This window comes from Scatophagus argus, chromosome 22 (assembly GCF_020382885.2).
Source record: "Scatophagus argus isolate fScaArg1 chromosome 22, fScaArg1.pri, whole genome shotgun sequence".
NCBI lineage: Eukaryota > Metazoa > Chordata > Actinopteri > Scatophagidae > Scatophagus > Scatophagus argus.
This window is the reverse complement of record NC_058514.1, coordinates 9,247,710-9,268,153: the sequence shown is the minus strand read 5'-3', so window position 1 is coordinate 9,268,153 and position 20,444 is coordinate 9,247,710. Positions and strand designations below refer to the sequence as shown.

Genomic DNA, 20,444 nt, shown 5'->3' with positions numbered 1-20,444 from the left:
ATTTTTTGTGGTATGAAGCAGAAATGTCTTGTTTTGGGACCTCTTTAGAAAACAAGATGACAAATCTCGAGGGGTTTGTCTTGATACAATATATTTGACTAATCTATCTACTCAGAACTGCCTTGGTTAGCCTTTTGGAAAACGTAGTAAGAAATCTCTTTCCTTACACGAAAGTTCTTATTTCACTTGTCTCCTCCATAGGGAGATCAAAGTTGTAAAAAATGAAATATTGATCTGTTATTGTACATTAAGTGCCCTCTTCAAGGAAACGTCGGCATTGCAGATGTAAGCTGACAGGCGAGTTTGAACCCAGTCTTCCCATCCTCACCGCTCCTTCCTGATGCCCCACTGTTTGATAAAGTTACACAATGTGAAACTTAATTTCAGATTTATTAAAACTGCTGTGATGTCACCATTGATGGAGTTATGAGTTCGTTTCAATATGAATAAATCAAACAGATAATGAAGGCCTTTTCAAATTTTGAAACACACACAGACATAAAAAATTAAAACAACATTAAGATAATGAAGTCTTATTGAATAAACAAATAAACAATTCACTTTCTTTCCCTGCCATGATGATGTGGTCATGTGGTCATTTTGGTGGTTTCTGAATTGCCAGTTTCATGAAATATCTTATTAGTAGCAATAACAAAGCAAAGCAGGCTATTGAAATTAATTGTTTGTTCTGCAGAGCAAACAGCTCTTAGTTTTGGATCCTCACCCAGTGCCATTTACAGTCAGGATGTTACCCTGTTTGGAGTCTTGTTATGAACTTACAGTAAGTTCATTAACTTGGCACCGATTATTTGTTTGTGGGACATTGCTGTTGCTTCGGGATATTAAGTGATTCATAACCTTGGGTCATGTATTTGAATTTTTCTTTCTGGGGCGTTAGATTTCTCATGCACCCATCATATTTCTAGAGAAGTGACACAGTTTCGGATAATTGATTTCAGCTACAGAAGTGGCTCTCAGCCCTGATGGAGGAAGGCTCCAGAAAGGAAACTGTGACTGCACAAAACTTCTCCAAACAGAGTGATTCAGTCTATGTGTCGGCCCAACTCCAAGTCAAACAGGGTATTGTCTATCCAGACATGAAGGTAGAGGTGTGTGTGTGTTTACACGCACGCGCACACACATGCACATACAACAAAAGATGGTGGTTCTCTCCACCACACAGCAGAATTCAATGCCGTCCCCTCTGTGGTCATTATTACTCTCTGAGGGCTCGGCCTATTAAAGTCCAGGGGTTGTTTTTGTTACAAAGTTCACATAGCTGCTGCACCACGTAGTCATTTTACTGGAAGGTTTACTGCTGCACTGTAGTACAGATCACCTGCTTGGTCCGCAGTTATACTTGCGTGTGTGTTGTTGGGATAAGGGGGAATGAATGGACAGGTATGTGTGTCCATGTGCCAGCATCAGTATCCTATGGTGCTTGTCTCTATCTCACTTCAAAGATGGTCCACCACATGCGAGCCTTATGCATTCACCCCCATAAAAGCCTCCAATGCTGAAGATAAGTCTTGGCAGCAGAATAAGAAAGGCTGCCTGAAACCGCTTCAGGCTGCTTCGCTCAGATAAATGTCTAGCGTATGGCCAGGATGTCTGCCACATCCCTGAGATGTCTTCTACATTGCTCATAATACAACACTGGCCACATTCGATGCATTATTTAGCCTCAAAATCTGTTTTAAATTTTTGTTTTATTATTTTGTTTCGGTGCAGTGAGAGAATTCCACATGTCGCTGTAATCTGCTTTTTTTTTTTTTAGAACTCCAAATTACATTACATGACTAAGGTTGAAGTCAAGGACATCAGTAAGGACCAGATGATCCACTTACCATTTCAACATGTAAGAGTCAGAGATTTAACTTTAGGTGTTTTAAATGTAGATCATGTAATACAAGCCAGCTGTTTTTGTTTTGTTTTGTTTTGTTTTGTTTGCTTGTAGTGTTGCGACCTTGAGTGACTACTTATGCAAACAAACTGGAAAAACATTGGAGTAGATCATATTAACGAGAGCCCTAATCTGCATTATTCACAACATTCATATCTCTGTCCTTTTCAGCCCTTGGAATGTGGTTGGGCACTTGCGAGCACATTTGACAATAGCCAGATAAACAATATAATGGAACGAATCAAAAAACATAATCGGCTACCCCCAGTGTTTAAAGTCACGGGGGAGTTATCAGTCTGTGTGTGTGTGTGTGTAATTGGTGTTTGTGTGTGTTACACAATCCGAGATATCCCGAGTTCTGCAGCTCTTTGATACAGACAAGGCTATCCCTCATTACTCCCCACTATAGCAATCTGGCTCTGAAGATAAGAGGGGAACAACACCTGTCTTCTGTTTCTATCACTGTTGCACACACGCAGACCTTTCTACAGAGAGAAATAAATCAACAACTCAGTGCAGTGTTGTTGTCCTGATACTTTCTGTTCCTGTGTTTTTGGTTTTACACATGGCTTCACAGCTGTTTATCTTTTTTAAAATAAACTTAAAAAAAAAAAATCATCCTTCCAGGCTAATGATATCTGTAACCTGAAGAGCTGTAGTTAACATTACAAATAGCCACTATCAATACTTTTCTTCTCTTTGAGATTGCAGATAGTTGGTCTTTTGATTTTTTTTTTTTTTTGTTCTGACTGTTATAAAATGTTCTGATACTGCGATCTGCTGTGCTGATAAAAGTTTACTTATTCCAACTTGGCTTTAAATCCTCTGTACAGACATTAAGGAGTTGGGCTTTGTTGTGGTCCATCTGACTTTGTGTAGCCAAATCCAAGTATAAAACGGCCTTTTCTTACAACAGCAAATGAAGTTTAAGCAAAGCATTATTTGGCAAAAAGCTCTGACTATTATGACATTTGAGAGTTTTTTGGAGTCTCTGTTCATTTAGTTTTCTTCTTCTTCTGGAACTTAATTTTGTCATGAAACAATATTACAGAACTGCTTACCGGTCAGACCTGTACCTTGATCTATTGAATGTTCTCTCGCAGAATGTGATACTCGATTCATATCTTAGCTTTTACAGGCAGCTCTGTGTTAGTTCAAAGACTTCAAAGACAAAGACATTGGGTAACCTGAGCTGGCAAACCCACACAGGATGATTTGTAGGCCGCTTAGCTGGATAAAGTTTAGGACTGTTGTAATGTCCTGCTGCAGCTGGACCGCTCAGATGTGAGCTGACGTAGGTCGAGATGTTCCAGTACCGGTTTCTCCCCTCCCCTTCCTATAATTCCAACACATAAACTTTGTCTGTTGCCCAGAGCTGATCTGATATCTGTGTGTTAAATTTTGAATACTTTTCTCACCATCAGAACAACCCTACACAATGAAAATGTGTAAAGCCCAGCCACCATATGCAGATAAGAGAAATACTGGTTATGCATTTAAGACTTACTACAGACCAAAAATGGTCAATTATAATGGGTACTGCTTAAAATTTTTTTCATGTCTTTATTTTTTATTTCATGATCAGTAATAGTTCTTTTTCATTCTCCTCAGTTGTTGTCAGTGGGCAAAATTAACCAGACCAAAGTAGCCAAACTGAAATCCAGCTACAGGCTACTCCATGATGCTCTGAAGAGGTATGGATTCTTGATGAAACAATAGTTCATTTGTAATCCTTGACTCTGTGTGTGTGTGTGTGTGTGTGTTATATTTTGGAGGTACAGTGTGGCTGCAAAGTTGCCAAGAACTGTCGAGAAGTTCATTTCTTGTGACAGCCAAAATCCATTCAGCTGAAGTGTCCTTGAAAAAGACTTAAACTCCTTATCAGATCTAGCTGTGCTGCTCTGATATCCTGTTGAAAAAAATATGGAAGTAGCACCTGTGACATCAGCCACTGGCTTCTGAGGAGACATTTTGGAGCCTGTATAGGGGTTACTTCCCACTGACTTAGTGGCTCTTGAAATCCCAATTTGAGCAAGGAGGTTGACGCAAGGACGTAGCTGAGAGAGCATTAACAATGTACAACAACTACAACTGACTGGAAGATGCTTGGACACCAATCAGTCAAATAAAACTTCTGATTAAGCCTCATCAGAACCTTAACGGAACACTGATTCTCTCATGCCACCAAGACTCACGATAGAGGAAGTGAAATTAACTTCTGAGACCCCAGTTTCCATGGAAAGAACAAATCTTTGCCTAATTCTTTGTGAAAACAATATGTAAACATACACATTAAATTTAACTGGCTCAATACTCAGAAGTCTATCACGAAAGTCAGCACTCACTGTACATTAGCATGCATATGTTCTGTGCAACAGGTAGAAATTGAATTTGGTGCTTTTATTTTGTGTAGAGGACATGATTTAAATTAAGATAATATTTAGATTTTCAATGGCCTACTAGAAGCAGAAAAAACTAAATGAAGTCAGAAATTCTTATCTGTTCTGGAAAATTAATAAGCATGTTAATGTAACCAACAGTCAGCAAATAGTATCTCTGTCATGCTTAGCATACACTTAAATCATTGTTTCACCCAACAGTACGCAGGATTCTGAGATCCAGCTTTTGGAAGAGGCAAAAAGATGTCGCGCTGAGCTGCAGAAGCTACAGGCCGAGGTGGAGGGAATGGAGGAGCGGAGCACCTCAGAGGAGCCTGAAAGTGAGGTCAATGAACTGAGGCAGCAGCTCCTCCAGGCATACAATGAACTGAAAGCTGCTGAGGACAGAGAGTACAAGACACAACACAAACTGAAATGGTGGGCTGTGTGTGTGTGTGTGTGTGTGCGTGCGTGCATGTGTGTGATATACAGACGTTATTTCTGCAGTCACTCACGCTACATCAAATGTCAAATGAACCAAATGAAAATGACATTTGATTCGAGAAAATATATGTAGTTCAAACTTTTGTCAAATTTGCTTGCAGCTTTGTCTGTCTACGCAAACACACGCACACACACACACACACACACAGATGAACATCACACCACCAAGAGGAACCCAAGAGACCAAGGAGAGTCAAGACAAAACACAGAAGTGAAACTAGAGTGGTGAAGAGAAAAGCTGCATACAGTAGGAGAGCACACACACGCATGGACATACAGGCACGCACACAGTCAGTTAAGTAACAAGGGACCAACCACTGAAGGGAGGTGCAAAAGGAAGCGTCCTCACAAGTTTCTGTTGACTTTAGAGAGAGGTGAACGTGAAAGAGACACAAACACAAATAGTATTGGGAGTGTGTGTGTTCATGCATACTCCTATAGATGCGGGGACAACGTAAATTATTAAATATTAGAGTGAAGATTGCTTTAAGGTCAGGTTATGGTAAGAGTTAGGATTAGGCAAGTAATGTTTATTGTTATGGTTACTTGGTGGTTAAGCCTCCAGGAAATGAGTATAATTCTATGTAATGTCCCCAGAAGTGATGGAAACATGACTGTGTGTGTTTGTGTGTGTATTAGTGTATTGCTTGGCTGCAGCTTTTTTTCTGTACCACTGAAAATGTTGACCGTGATAAGAAGAAAACGTTCTGTTGCCGTTATGGGTAAATTTTATTGCCATCACTGTAAACTTTGTTTCCGTTTCAGTAGCCATGTTTTTCAAAGATTTATGTCATGGGGAAAACTTGATGTAAACAAATGTATTACACAAATGGCAGTTGGAGTGGATGATTATGTTTGCTCTGGGTGTAAAATGTTTACTCGTCTAAGCTCTCTGTACTGGTGTTCTTCTGTGGTCAGTCCCATAGTCGTTTCTGATTCTCTCCTCCTAATCGTTTCCTTTCGTTCCCACGAGTCTCTTTTTTCATTGCAACCAATTTTCCTCTTTTCTGCTGCAGGTTTCTCTTTTCCTTCCCCCCAACTCACTTGACACCACCACCACTGTGTTCAAAGGTTCAAACACACCCACAGAAATGGAAAATCATGTACTCACTCTAGTATCTCCCTCTTCTCTGTACACAAACTCTACTTTTCAAGGGCCTAAGGGAGGTTACCGGAATATTGCTAAGCAACATGATAACATACACCAGTGGTTCCCAAACATTTTGGCTTATGACCTCTGAAATCGAAGCAATATTTGCTTTTGGCCCCTCGTTACAGGTTGCATATGTCTCATGACTGTGGTCAGTTCGAAAGTAAAATCAGTGAGCCTGAATGTCGTTTAAACAGATGAAACTGGTTGAAATGTCAGTTTAGTAAACAATGAAGTTGTTGCAGTGGAAGTTAAAATTTGTTATATAAGTCGATGAGTAGCAGCTGAAAGGTGCTGTCAGCCTCTTCACACCAGCTGTCAGTTAAAGGTTGAGCAATAAAATAACTTGAGTTCTTTCAGTGAAAACATGAAAACCACTAAAAAATTGCAGTGAAGTTGAAACACCAGAGATACAGTCAATGAAGTGTGAGCGCTGACAATAGTTGTCAGTAAGTTCAAGGGAGGGAGCAAACATCTAATTTTTCTGACATGTTTGCGTGTTTTTTTCTAAATTATGTCACTTGGACATTTGAGATATTCTGGTTTCATTTTTGTAAAGTGGGAGGAAATGGATATGCGTCGTCGATCTTCGTGTACAGCTAGTAGCTCAAATTGGAGTGTGAAAAGTAATAAATTTGGGTAGAAGAAATGTTTTCAACTGGTAACCAGCTCAACATAGAAAGAAAAAAAAGTGAATTTAACTCATTCCCAACACTCATTACTGACCCAACATTCCTTCACACTTCCTTATCTTTCTTGCCTTGCTTTCGCCCCCGGATGGCCTCAGCAACGTTAAACCATTTACAGCACGCAAACTCGCCACTGTGTTGCAAAGTTGTGATCTGTAGGATCCAGTGATTTTTTTTCTTTGTGCAGCACTCACACTGGGGCGGAGAGCAGGAGGCACAGCGGTAACTGAAATATTGAATGAAAACCACTTACAGAGCGTTCTCAGTGGATGCAGTAATAGACAATATTAAACAATGAGTGTGCATATTATTTGTGACAGCTTTCGGCAGCGAGCCCACTTGTGCTCTCATTACCTCTGTTTCTCCTTTTTCCCCTTTTGCCCTTTCTTTCATCCCCTCTGGCCTAATCTCATCCCTCTCTTCCTTAAGTTCCACTCTCTGCTCTTGTCCAAATGCCTAGCGGTCTGCATATGACAAGCAGATGCTCTCCATGCAAATATTCCTTTTTAAAGTCTTTGCATCCTTTTATCTTCAGCCAAACAGATACACAGGAATTCAGCACATTTCTTTTGCAGTTGCATATTTTTAGCTTTCATGCAGTTTTCTCTGTATATCGGTTAATATCCAATATATCAACTTGTCAAGAAGATTAATATCATTTTCTTTGTGAAACGTGTAGCTGTACATTCTGTGCCATTTGTGGGGTTTTAACGCAATGACAGAGCTGACTTGAAATTATTGCATACAAATTTTAATCAACCGCTCAAAAAGCGTCTGCTTCCAGGAGATGAAAAATTCATAGAAATTGTTTTTGTATGCGCACTTTACTGAGTACTTTATTTCAGAGTTTGTGTTTATGTATGCGAAAGCTTTTATGTGTATGCTTCTTTTATACATTATTTGTGTTTAGTCTACCATACAGTTTTTTTTATTCACTCACTAATAGTTGAAAGGTTTCCCTAGCAACTCAGATCTTCTCACAGCCATTCTAAGAAAATGGGCTGTGCATCATTTTTGTTTTTTTCGTTCAATTAAGACGAATTTAACATGAGCTTTGGTTAACTGGAATCTGCACACCGGTGTTGAAAAATATAAATACTCGTTCCACTCATTGCATCCCTCTTTCTGTTGAACCAGGAACTGAAACGTGCTGTTTATTTCTAATAATAACTTCCTTTATTTTTGCTTTCTTTTTCAAATGTTCTCCTCACATCGCTTCACCTCAATTCACCTCACCGCCCCACATCTATGCAGTTTGTGGGAAGAGAAACAGTATCTGGAGAAAGTGAATGAGATTCAGCCAAAACCTGCTGTAAGTTCCTCATTGCACCATCCAAGTGTACTTTCAGAGATGTGGATTACTACTGAAACAGCAGTCTTCAGAGAGGATAAATATGAGTTTTACTTTAAGCCTCTGTCCAGGCTTAATCCCTTAATATTAGGACTTGCCATTGGCTCTTTTTGAATGATTCAGAGCAATGTGAAGCTTAAACACTTCACATTACAATCTCCCGTTCAGACAAGAGAATTAGTTTTAATAGTTTTGTCTAGACATCAGACTTAAAAATAGGCTGCTTTTTGGACAGTTGCTGTTGGCATACTCATTTCTTGTATGATACTTTGCTCCTGCTCCAATTCAAATAAAGCAGTGTAGTAATTTTCACATTGTATTGTGATTATACACAGTTTTCTGCATAATGTATGAAAAGGAGCCAGTTAACAATAAAAATAAAAACAAAAAAACAAGAACATTAATTTATTTGCATTATATCATGTTGCACAGCCCATTCACATGGTATATATATATTTTTATTATTAATTTATCAGAAATAATTATATTTCGGTGTAGTTTGAGCATTCCTACACTGGGACAAGCATGACAGTCTACAGTAACTGTTAAATCATCAACACTAAAAATTTTAGTTTTTGTTTTTTTTAAAAAAAAACATGAATATAAGACCTTCAGGGTTTTCTCAGGGGCCATTGTATTCACAAGTCTCCAGTCATCAAACTTCATCAAAATTGTATTGCCTGTGCTGCTAATGGCAAAAGAAGGTACGAGTTTGAGCTGCACAGAGCTTAATGAATTCAACAGCTTGAATTAACTTTTGGGTACTCATGGAGTTCAATTATGCAACCTCTGTTTAATTACTGATTGCAATAACAAAACATTCCGATTGTACTGCACCTCTGCTTTCATGCCTCTGGCTGATATCAGTTCCGTAGTGTAAGAACTACAGAACCCATGAGTCAGTGTAGCTCATGGGTGACATTCAATAGACCAAACAAACAGTAAACAAATACATTTAAAAAAGCAAAGCTGACAATGGCCACAACATAACATCTGCTTGTGTGCCTGAAATAGTGAATTTACATAACAAAAAACTTGCAGAACCAGTGACGTATGTTTGTTTGCTACTATATGGTGGGCCAGTATTGCAATAAAGCAATGCTTTGACTGAGTAACAATATTTTTTAGAAAACGGAACTGTGGGCCCTGCCACTGTGGGCACACATGGGAAGCTTGTGGTCAAACAATGCTCACACAAGCAATGACGTCTTCAGTTTGATATTTGAACAACAGAGACAGCTGCCTTTACCAGAACAGTTCAGGCAATTTATTTTTGAGTTCAAATCTTAAGAGTCTTCCAATTCTAGTGAACCACTCAGAGGTGCCCATTCCTCTCTCTGTCACACACAAATACACTTGTTAAACATGATAAATAAACTGTTTCATCACAGAGTGAATTGATAGCAGCTGGTTTAGTTGTAGTTGTTTATGTTCATACTCATACTTGCATAACTGATTGAGTGCAATCCAAAACTGTGTGTCAAACCTGTTTTTGTGCAGAAAACAATCAGTATTTTTTTTGGCATCAATCTAGAATTGGATCACAACATAAATTTGTTTTTTGGGTTTAAAAATGTATTAAATTACTGTTAAAATAAAACTTAATGGGAAAAAACTGTTGGAACTAACTCTGACACTGAGAATCAAACAGTAATTTTCTTTTTTTTTTTTTTTAATTTTTTGTTTTGTGCAGCCAAATTAAATTCTCATCATAGACCTAAAATTCTTGATAAGTGATCTAATGTTCGTTCTGCTTTTGGCTCCTCCAGGAGCAGGAGAGCAGAACAAAGGCCCTTCAGGATAAAAATGAGAATGTGAGGAAAGAGGTGGCCCAGAGACAAATGGAAATCAGGTAGTTTATCTTTTTTCTAGTGCGCACACATGCAGTTGTCTCACATCATCCTGCAGACTGATACAGATTTGCATTCTCTCTCTCAAGTCCTCTTGACTTGACTTTTTGTGCTTTCTCATCTTTTTTTTTTTTGGCTGAATATTTGAGGTTCTGTTAGTCAAAATTGTTTTGAAAATGACCATACTTTTTGCGTGTATCTTGCCTTCACTCCCTGTACAGAAGCCTAATGGAAGATGTGGAAACCCATCAAAAGCAGATATTGAAAGAACAGAAAGACCTGAAAGACAAGAAGGAAATCATAGAGCTCAAAGAGGTCTGTGTATGAGAGCACGTGTGTGTGAGTGGGTCTAGTGTGCAGCACACGCCCTCAATAGAGTAACAAATCATCTCCCTTCATACATTTTTTTTCTTCTGTGTGTGTGTGTGTACTGGAACAAGGATGAGAAAGCCCGGCTCATCAGCATACCTGACCAGATTTTAAAAGAGATTCAAAGGAAACATTCTAAGAAGGAGTAAGTACATTTAACCCCTTAGTATTCCTTTTTATGGTAGAGCAGGGAGTTTATGTTTGACACATTAAGAATACAAACTAGTTAGTTTGGGTACTTTGGCAAGACAACGCTGAGGAGAAAAAAGTTGGCAGAAAACATAAATCTTACAATCCTTCTGTCAAGTGGCCCAAATCCATCCATCCATCCATTTTCTATACCGCTTATCCGTCAGGGTCGCGGGGGAGCTGGAGCCTATCCCAGCTGACTATGGGCGAGAGGCGGGGTACATCCTGGACTGGTCGCCAGTCAATCGCAGGGCCAACACACAAAGACAAACAACCACACACTCTCACACTCACACCTAGGGGCAATTTAGAGTAGCCAATTAACCTAAGATGCATGTTTTTTGGTATTGTGGGAGGAAACCGGAGTACCCGGAGAAAACCCACACAGGCACAGGGAGAACATGCAAACTCCACATAGAAGGGCCCAGACCGGGATTCAAACCTGGAACCCTCTTGCTATGAGGCGACAGTGCTAACCACTGCACCACCGTGCCGCCTGGCCCAAATCCTTCTGTTACTATAATGGAAAGACCATGTGCTAATTGTTTCAGTGTAAATGTGTTGATCAGACTTGAGCATAAAACAAACTGCGGAGGGGAAGCATCAGCATTCCAGTTTTATATTTATATTATTATTATATTTATCTTAATAAAAAGATGACAAACACGTGCATTACCCATCATTCATTTTTGTTTTAAGTGCAGCTGCAGTCCCCCCATCACTGAAGAATGGTTCCACTTGGTGCCTCTCTGCACTCTCTTTTATGTTTATTTCAAATTAATATTTGGCCTGCAAGTGATGCAGTGGAGCTGTCTGCATGAGCCATGTGAGCTACCACTTGTAATTTCAAATTCACAAAGCTGGGGCGTACCGGGGGGTGTATGTAAAATATGGATACTCATGCTGTTATTTCATAAGATATGCATTCTTGCAGTGCAAGTGAGGAGCAATAAACTGATGCTCTTCTCCTGGTCTTTCACTTACCCTTTGTCTTCTCTGTCATTTTTAAAATTCATCCTTCCAAATGCATTAGAGCTGCTATGAAGAAGATACAAGCACTAAATGCAGAGATTTCGGAAACGGAGCAGCAAGTGAAGGAGGTAGAGCAGCGTAACCACTCCCTCAGGTCGAAAAAGAAAGAGCTGAATCAGGAGCTGGAGGGTCTCCGGGCCCAAGTCGAGGCCAGTCAGAGGGAGTGCAGACAGCTGCTAAAAGAGCAACAGGTCAAAAGGGAGGAGGAGGCTGAACTCACAGGGAACAGGTACAAGCTTTTAATGCAGTCCAAACGGACACTATGGTGAGGGAATTGCATGAAAAAGGTGATTTTGTCACATAAATACATTAAGAGAGATTAAGAGAGTATTTTGAATTTGAGTTTTTAGACTTAGAGGAGAGGCTTTATCTCTGTGTTTTCATGCGTGCCGTTGTGTTTTTCATCACCAGAGGTATCATGGAAATGAAGTTGCAGAACGTCATGCTTGACAGAAAGCACCTGTTTAAAAGTCAATCTGTGCAACTCAGGGAGAAAAACAGGTACAGAATGATGTCAAAGTGAGATTCATCACACATGTAGATGAATCTCAACTTACCAATACACACTGTATGCAAGGCTTTTGTGCTTAATTTTGTAGTACATTTGACAAAGCCAACAAAAACATCTTACAATGACTGAGCAATGTACAGTTTTATAAAAGAAGTTCCAGAGCATTTCTTCAGCTGCTTTCTGCTGCTGAAAATCTGCATATTTGACAGGAATCCAGACATAATGAGCCTAATTTAGAGTTTCCTCATTTTGTGAAGGAGGTGATAATGTTATTTTTAAAGGTGCCTGTGTTTCTCCTCAGGCAGATGCAAGCCCTCAAGAGGATGGAGCATGCATTGGCCACAGCCACAGAGCAGCTAGAACACACACAGTCCATCTACAATGACTTACAAGTACAGGTGACCTGTAGATAAATAAGTACAGATCTGCAGTTTGGGTGGATTCATGAGTGCTCTGGCATTTTTCTACCACAGTGCTTTCATGTTTACTAAAATACACACATTATGTAAAACAAAAGATTTTTTGGAAATTCGGGACTCATAATTACAGCTTGTAAACCGTCAGATTTTATTAATAACAATGTTAAAATGTGTGCTCCTCATGGTTTGCATCATTATGTTTTTAGCGGTATTGGCAATTGGTTGGGAACATGTGACAGGCTGAAACACAGGTGTGGGGATATTTCTAATGTAAATGTCATGGCTACGCTAATCAGCACATAAAATCATTATTACACCAGAAGCTTTTTTTTTTTTAATACTTGAGCTTCCTGTAATTTTACTGATTGTGACAGTTTTTTAAAGTGAAAATGAGAGAAGAAAAAGAAGAAAGAGAGATTCATAGGAAATGTGTCAGCACATCTAACAAGTACATAAAGGAAATCGCTATGACACAGCAGAGAAGTCACACATTGAGCAAATACTGGAAACAAATACTTTTCCAATCATTAACGACCCTCACATGAACAGTTACTCACTCTGTGAGTTTACCACAAAGCTGCTTCACATTTATGTCACATTATGTGATTGATGGCAGCGTGAACGCGAATAAGGGCTTAAAATAGAGTGTAGCGCCTCGGGTATGTCAGTGGAAAAAATGTGGTATTGCATTGTCGCTTTTAAAAAATCTTAAACCTACTGATCTAGTCTTATTCAACTTCAAGAGGGAAACATTTTTTAGATATGTAGCTCATACATTTTTTATGAGTTTCTGTGAACGCTTTCAGTGTCACTGGATCCAACGGCTATCAGAGGGACTTCAGGGAAGCTCTGATATATAGCATTAATTACTTTGTAGTCAAAATTTAATAGGGGTTTGAATATGCACAGAATTTGATGTGAAGTTTGGTAAATTTGTACTGGATCGTCGTGTTCTTCTCTTCTGGACTGCAACTGAAGAAAACAAATACAGTTTTGGAGTATTTGTACGAAGATTAAGGGCTGACTAACAGCAGACTGAATATCTGTTTGCACACTGAATATTTGGACACACTTTTGGTTTTGACCGTATATTCTGAATTGAATTTTCAGTTAGCGACTCTCCCCAGAAGAGAGACCAGTAGTCAGCACAGGATGGAGCTTCAGAAAGAGGTGGATAATCTCAAAGTCAACTTTGAAAAACAGGTGGGATCACTGCGTGGGTGGACACAGTATCATTACAATGTAATGCAATTTACTGTAGGAGCCCTTTGAGAAATCAGTCTTTGTGAAGCTTGTAATTTCTTTTTTCTTGTTGAAACTGACAGTGAAGAGTTGATTGTGTGTTCAGCTGTCTTTAATATTTCTCTGAAAGCTTTTCCTTTCTTATTACTTGCGCCTTTTCTAATTAAACGCTATTGTTAAATTTCCTTTTATTTTTTGTTTAAATTTTTCAACATCTTTATCATCAGAGGTTGAAGACAAAATTAGGTTACCCATTTCATTTTTTTCACTGTATGTCACATACTGTAGTTTGACAAAACGTAAATGAACCCTTTGGGGAAAAATCTGCTCACAAAAGTTTCAATATCCATCCTCTGTTCCGTTTTCTTATATTAAGGAACCTTTAGTCCACTTTGTCGAATTCTGCTGTCACCCGTCAATCACAATCAAACTGTAATCAGGACATTTTTCAACTGAAAACGGTGCTAAATGTGTTCCTCACCAGCTCTCAATAGCTGAGGAGGAGAGCCAGAAGAAGCGGCAGTATGGGATGATTCAGGGGCTGCTGAGGGAATCAAACAGCCTGAGAGAAGAGCTCCATAACCTCAGATGTCTAACACAGATCAAAGCCGAAGAGAGGGGCCAGAAGCACCGTGAACTGCTTCGGGCCGAGGTTTAAGACAAAGACACACACAGACACATATGAAACACATGAGGTATATTTTAATGTATTTGTTTAGTGTTTTGATGCCATCATTGGTCCATTTAATAACTTATGCAGACAAACACATGCCTATTTCACACATAAATGTGTCACAGACATCAAAGAGGGACTGAAGTAGGGTTATATTTTAGGCCCCCTTGATCTGAGTGTGACAGGACAGCAATCAAAAACGGCAAAAACACAATTTCAAAGAGTGCAAATGTCAGGGCTGTACTGCCCTCACAATATTACTGTCTCCACCACATGTATTTCAGTATGATTTGAAAAAATATATATAGAGGCTAGGCAATTTAAGTTCAGCTAAAGCTTAAGCTAGAATCTAAAGCAGAAGTGACCTTCAGAAATAGTTATGGACTCATTTGGGACTACAAAATCATGGAGTCTCCTACCTGATTAGAAAGTAATGACAAAGCAAATGAATAATGACCAGCTCAAAAATCAACCAAAGAATTCAGAAAGCTCTTAAACATTTGTACACCAAACCAGGACTGCAAGATCAGTTCATTGTTTCCTTTTTCTATTTTCAAAGTGTCAGGGGAAAAAAGGACTGCTACAGTATTGAAAAATGTACAGCCACACATCTGATTGAAAGTTGATGCTTGTGAGCACACACACACACACACACAAGTGCACCCACACAGAAGTGATGATACTATAGTTTTACCTGTGTAACTCCCACCCACAGCAGCTGAACCAGCACATCCAGCAGGAGCTGCTAGAAAAAGACCTGATCATCATGGACCACAACAAGCTGAATGCTATGCTACAGCGCAGGTGTCCCTGTCGTTTCCTTTTCTTATTTCCTTGTCAGCCACCTTTCATTAAATTCAAAGTTGTATATTGTGATAAAGAGGATTTTGGCTACAGAGATTCTACTAAACTGAGAATAATCACCCTGTTCTCAGTTGCCGTCTGTCTTTCGGTCTCTTTGTATAATGTGGAGGTAAATGTTAAGATCTCATTGCACAATTTAATGTAGATGTTTTCATAGATGGATGGATGGATGTGTTACTGTATCCACAGTCCATTTAGTACCTGTACAATGCAGCACTCACTGTGGGCAGCAAGTTGAATTCCTGTACAATACATTGATGTGATTAAGTGTTTTGCTTGGCTCGTCTGATCTGTAGAACAGCCCGGATCGCAATTAATTCAGACATCTGTGCATGTTGTTGAGGTAGAAAATCAGAACTTACTAATTGGTCATACTTCAGCGTTCAGAAGCAGACTAATGCATCTGGCACTGTACAGTACAACAGCAGACTCCCACGATGCATTCATTTTAGGTCACGGCCACAGACTGCAGACTACATTTTCATATTTATCAGTTATCAACTCGTGCGTTTTACATGAATGGTAAATGGAATTTTAATGAAATAGTTGTCATAACATTCTTTTGGATCAGTGACGAACATCATTTTTTATCATGTTTACCGCCCTTGAAGTCATAATTTAACACTTGGATCAGTGTGATACCTTGAAGGCGATATCATAACATTTTATAAAATCTCAAAAACTGGCTTCTGATTGGAGCCACAATCCAGCTCAAGGACAGGCTCTTTGCTAACTGTGTTTTCCCCCACTTAGATTATCACAGTATAGTAAACTGTGCCACATGATTATGGAAGAGAAGAACAAGTATGTCAAGCTGAAGCAGATCGCCTCACAGACGGTCACAGAGCTGACGGAGCAGGTGAAGGTGCAGGAAAATGAGATGGAGATCCAACGTTCCATTGTCATCAACAAGGACAGGTGACCGTGTGTGTTTCAAGCAGGAAGGGAGTGCAGGTGTATTCCCTTCCTGCTGTAACAGGAAGGGAAGTAACTGTAACAAACTGAAGTACTATAACTGTAACCAATAATGGCTTTGTGAAGCTTATCAGGTTCAGTTTGTTCAGGCTTCATTACTGTTACTTACACATACTTGCTTTGAGTGACGCATTTGTTAGTAATCCTCATATTTCTCATATTTTTCTTTATAGATCACTCACAAAAGCTCGTGTGAAGATCTGTAACAGCTCCAAAATGAGGGACAAACTGCACAATGACATCTCCAAGGTTCACACACACACACATATGCCTCATATGTCAACCATATGCCTGTGTCACAGATTTAACAGTTTAAACAAACTGATTGAATATGTTATGAAGAAAAATACGATCAAGGGAGCCCAGAGTGGAGCAGAGATGCAGAGGCAAAGCTGCTCTTGAGTTGTTTTGAGTGGGCTCAAAATTTCTAGCAAGGCCCTTGAACTGTCTTTTAGACGGCTATAAAGTTAAGGAGGCAAACCGGCATCCAGTTCCCTCTGTGTTTATCCTTTCTAGTGTGTGTGTGTTTCACAAGACACTTAAGCAGTACCACACAGTTCGCTTTGCAACAGTTTGCGTGTACACTGAAGAAGTTGCCATGAAGAAGTCATTGCCTTGCACTATTGAGTGGAGGCGTGCTATTGGTCTTAAAAACAAAAACATTTTTTTTTTTTTTTTTTTTTAAATTTCGCATCTGTGTTTAAAATAACTAAATAACTTCAGTCAAACGTGCAGTTCAAGTTTATCACACTGAAGTTCACAAGTAACATACTTCTCTCTCTTCTTTTTTTAAACATCTTAAAGGTTGCCTGGAAACACCGTCAAATGAGTCAGGAGTGTGAGGACAACAAACTGGAATTAATAAAGCTCACACAAATGATGAACCTCCAGGAGGAGGCCCTTCTGGAAATAAACAAGAATCATGAAACAGCCATACAGCGCCGCAATTCTCTGTATGTATACTTTGGGAATGTTGCCTAATATGTCTGAAGCATAGTATCTAAACTACTTTTGTTAAATTATGTTTGTGTGTGTTAACTACAGTGGCATTCAGCTCCTGGAGCAAGAGGAGTTGTTGTTCAACTACTATGAAAAGGTGAACATCCAGGGGGCAGCCGTTATTAAAGGCAACGTGGCGCTGGAGACCCTGGAGAAGGAGACGAGAGACTTGCAGTTAGCTATCAATGAGGAGAAGAGACAGATAGGCCTGAAGAAGAAAGAGGTGCTCCTGAAGAAACGGTTGGAGGGAGAAATCACCACACTGCAGATAGAGGTGGGAGCAGTATCTCAACATAAACTTACACTCATAAACATCCTTACGCAGACATTAGCTAATTAGTAAACGTCAGATGGCTTTCAACATCTGAACTTTCTCATAATCTCCCAATTATTGACAACGTATACAAACGAAAACTTCAGCAAAGTAAATCTACTGAACATTCGGAGCTGTGCACTGATTACTTAAAAATGTTGTGGGTGGAAAGTTGTCTGTGAAAAATTCCATAAAAATTGATAAGGTGAATGGGAAATGGATGCATTTCATGGAAATCCTTCATAAAAATCTTCTGTTGTGTAAACAGATGCAGGTGCACTGTAGCACTGAACTGTTTTGTGTGCCTTTTTTGTGAGGGTTAGTTAGAGCTCAATTCATATATATTATGTTACATCACAGAAGTTGTGATGCTGTTGTTTTCACGCCTACAGCTTCTCTGAAGTACCTTTGCTCACATATCTGCTAATTTGTGCAGATTTTGCCTTCAGTAAAGTGCTGTCCACATTTTCCAAGTGTTCAATCACAGCGTGACCCAGGCTACATCAGCTTATTGGATTCAAAATTCTGTCTGAAAGCAGCTAATGCCTTTCAGTTAGTTCTTCCCGGTGCAATTGGATGATGAAAATTGAACAGAAATTTTTTTTTGGAATCTTCTGGCAATGTGTGTGTGTGTGTCTGTGTGTCCAAGCCGGAGACTTTATCCAAAAATGCTGCAGGCCAAAACAACTATTTCGGACACTTAATGTGATTTATGTGATATCAGTATAGAGTCCTCATAGGATCATAAGATGTGATTATGTACCTTTTGGGTAATTCACACAGTTGTTCAAGGCATGTGTGTCTTTGTCAAGTCAAGGGAACTCCACAAAGAAGCTCCAGAAGAAAGTACTTGCAAGCATGCAGACACCACAAGATCCATGCACAGCACCACTAATGAGCATATCTCTGTTTTGAAATACTTTCAAAGCTTCACACTATAATGAGACTTTTGAATTGCTCTGGTTTAAAATACTAGGCTTAGTCTAATGAACAGATTCAGTGTTCATGTTCTACTTTGCTTACAGTAAGTATCAGCTATAGTGTTTATTTTGACCACATACCAGATGAATTTTACTTGTGCTGTCTCCAAAGATTGTGTAGACTCACAACCAAACCACTGTGTGTACACACAAACCCTCCATCACGTCTACATCTACAAAAAAGGCTTTTAGAAAAACAACATTGTAAGAGTGTGTGAGAATGCATTGTTTTTTCCGGTTCACACGCCATTACTGTATGTCTCTCAGCTGTCCTTTGATCACTCATCAAAAATAGCCACTTTATGCCCTTATTTTCAGAGGCTTCGTTTTGTTGAGAGGAACTGACTATTAGCTGATTATTCTCAGAAGTTTGAACGCAGACAGAAACGCTACTTTTGCTAACTAAACTCTGCAGACAGATATACGAAAAAGAAGATGATCTAAATCAAGAGGGACAAACCCAAACAACCTCGCACTGCACAAGTTTCACAGAGACACACATGAATAAATAACATAAAAACACAAATATAGTCGAGCAACTTTGCGATACACAGAGAATGACAGACTCAAAGAAGGAGAGAACTTTGAGAGAGACAACACAAAACATGCACACACACACACACACACACTGAGTTTCCCTGCCAGTGGCTGCATCGTGGGATTGGGTGTGTTGCTGCTCTGGATCACAGAGACTGGTTTTGACTCTCTGTTGGACCAGACTTCTCTCATCTGAGCCTTGTGCTCTTTTGCATGAACGCAGTGTTGGAACAGACATCACTGTGAGCTGCTTTTTTGAAAAACGCCCCTTTTCCTATTCTCCATCTGTTTACTCCTTCTGCTGTTTATCGTTTGCTACAAGAAGCCTTGTTGGTGCCGTATTTTTTCTTTCACCCTTTTCTCTCAGTCATATTTTCTGTTGTTTCTCTGATTATTTTTTTGTCCCTTTGTCCGACCATCCTTCCTTTCATTGTTCCCTCGAAATTAAGGTTTATGTTTCGCTGGAAATATCAGTTTTACTAGAAGGCCATTTCCACCCCCACCCCCTCCTTCTCGCATTTTTTGTTCTCCCTTTTGTTTCCTAACTGACCTTTGGTTTGGCTGTAGCTACAGTACATTCCTACCTCCTGTCCTTTTAGCCTCGCAAGAGCTGGAGCTCTATAGATGGCAATGACTGCCTGTTGGTCAGTCCATCACTTTGGTCCAGGCTGAAATACCTCAACAACTATCAGATAAATTGCCATGAAATGCACAGACATTCAGGATCACCAGAGAACAAACCCTAATGGCTTTGAAAGTCCCCTGATGTTTCTTCTAGTGCCACCGTGAGGTTAACATTTGTGGGCTTGACTGAAATAGTTGAAAGTTTGGTACATACATTCACGTCCCCCTCAGGATGAAGTGTTGATTTTTCTGCTAATAATCAAATGTTAAGATGCTAACACACTGAAGTAAGATGATGATCATGATAAACACTGTACCCGTTAAACAGCTACACTGTCACTGTAGGCAAATCGGTGTCAAACTTTGGTCGAAATCTCACCGATGAAACATTGAACCCTTCGACGAGCATATAGCTCAAATCACATTGTATCTGAAAGGGCCCTTAGACTTGTCGAGATACACATAAAACTCCTGGAACTTTAAAGAATCAACAGTTACATCCCTGATGAGTGAATCAGTTCTGTTCATCCATCCATCCATGCATTCATCCATACACTCACTCCTCATTTGTCCTTCTCCTCGGTGTGCAAATAGCAAATCATTTTCTAAATAGCTGTTTTCCCTCGTACATCCGTCTGTCTCCCCTGGGTGCAAAAAGTAAATCACAGGGGTCTCTCTTATTGCAGAAGGCTTGTCAGTTCAGTTCATTCTCCCAAATTCATTTTCTATGCGAATTCAATCTCCGCGCAGCTGCCTCGCTGTCGATTTATTATATATATTGTGTATTTGTATTCATCTGTGACCAGTTTATCTGTTCATTGCAGACGGGTCCCCCCCCTCCCTTTGATGGGAAATTTTGACAAAGATAGATCGGGCCATCTGTGAGACTATT

General features: G+C 39.5%; 1 protein-coding gene across 4 annotated transcripts in view; it reads left to right on the top strand.

Annotated features, from left to right (window-relative positions):
- The window catches only part of ccdc146 (coiled-coil domain containing 146), a 43,979-nt gene that overhangs the window by 12,749 nt on the left and 10,786 nt on the right, over positions 1-20,444 (top strand). Inside the window, exons 3-19 of one of the 4 annotated variants that reach the window (XM_046379201.1) lie at positions 1,778-1,858; positions 3,515-3,597; positions 4,504-4,719; positions 7,879-7,936; positions 9,745-9,827; positions 10,047-10,140; positions 10,266-10,339; positions 11,417-11,644; positions 11,827-11,916; positions 12,228-12,318; positions 13,456-13,548; positions 14,072-14,239; positions 14,976-15,064; positions 15,878-16,042; positions 16,273-16,348; positions 16,904-17,052; positions 17,144-17,372. In XM_046379201.1, coding sequence (XP_046235157.1) covers positions 1,778-1,858; positions 3,515-3,597; positions 4,504-4,719; positions 7,879-7,936; positions 9,745-9,827; positions 10,047-10,140; positions 10,266-10,339; positions 11,417-11,644; positions 11,827-11,916; positions 12,228-12,318; positions 13,456-13,548; positions 14,072-14,239; positions 14,976-15,064; positions 15,878-16,042; positions 16,273-16,348; positions 16,904-17,052; positions 17,144-17,372 — 2,067 coding nt within the window. Of the gene's footprint in view, positions 1-1,777; positions 1,859-3,514; positions 3,598-4,503; positions 4,720-7,878; positions 7,937-9,744; positions 9,828-10,046; positions 10,141-10,265; positions 10,340-11,416; positions 11,645-11,826; positions 11,917-12,227; positions 12,325-13,455; positions 13,549-14,071; positions 14,240-14,975; positions 15,065-15,877; positions 16,043-16,272; positions 16,349-16,903; positions 17,053-17,143; positions 17,373-20,444 lie in introns of all 4 variants that reach the window. The other 3 variants (XM_046379200.1, XM_046379198.1, XM_046379202.1) reach the window with 3 other exon arrangements.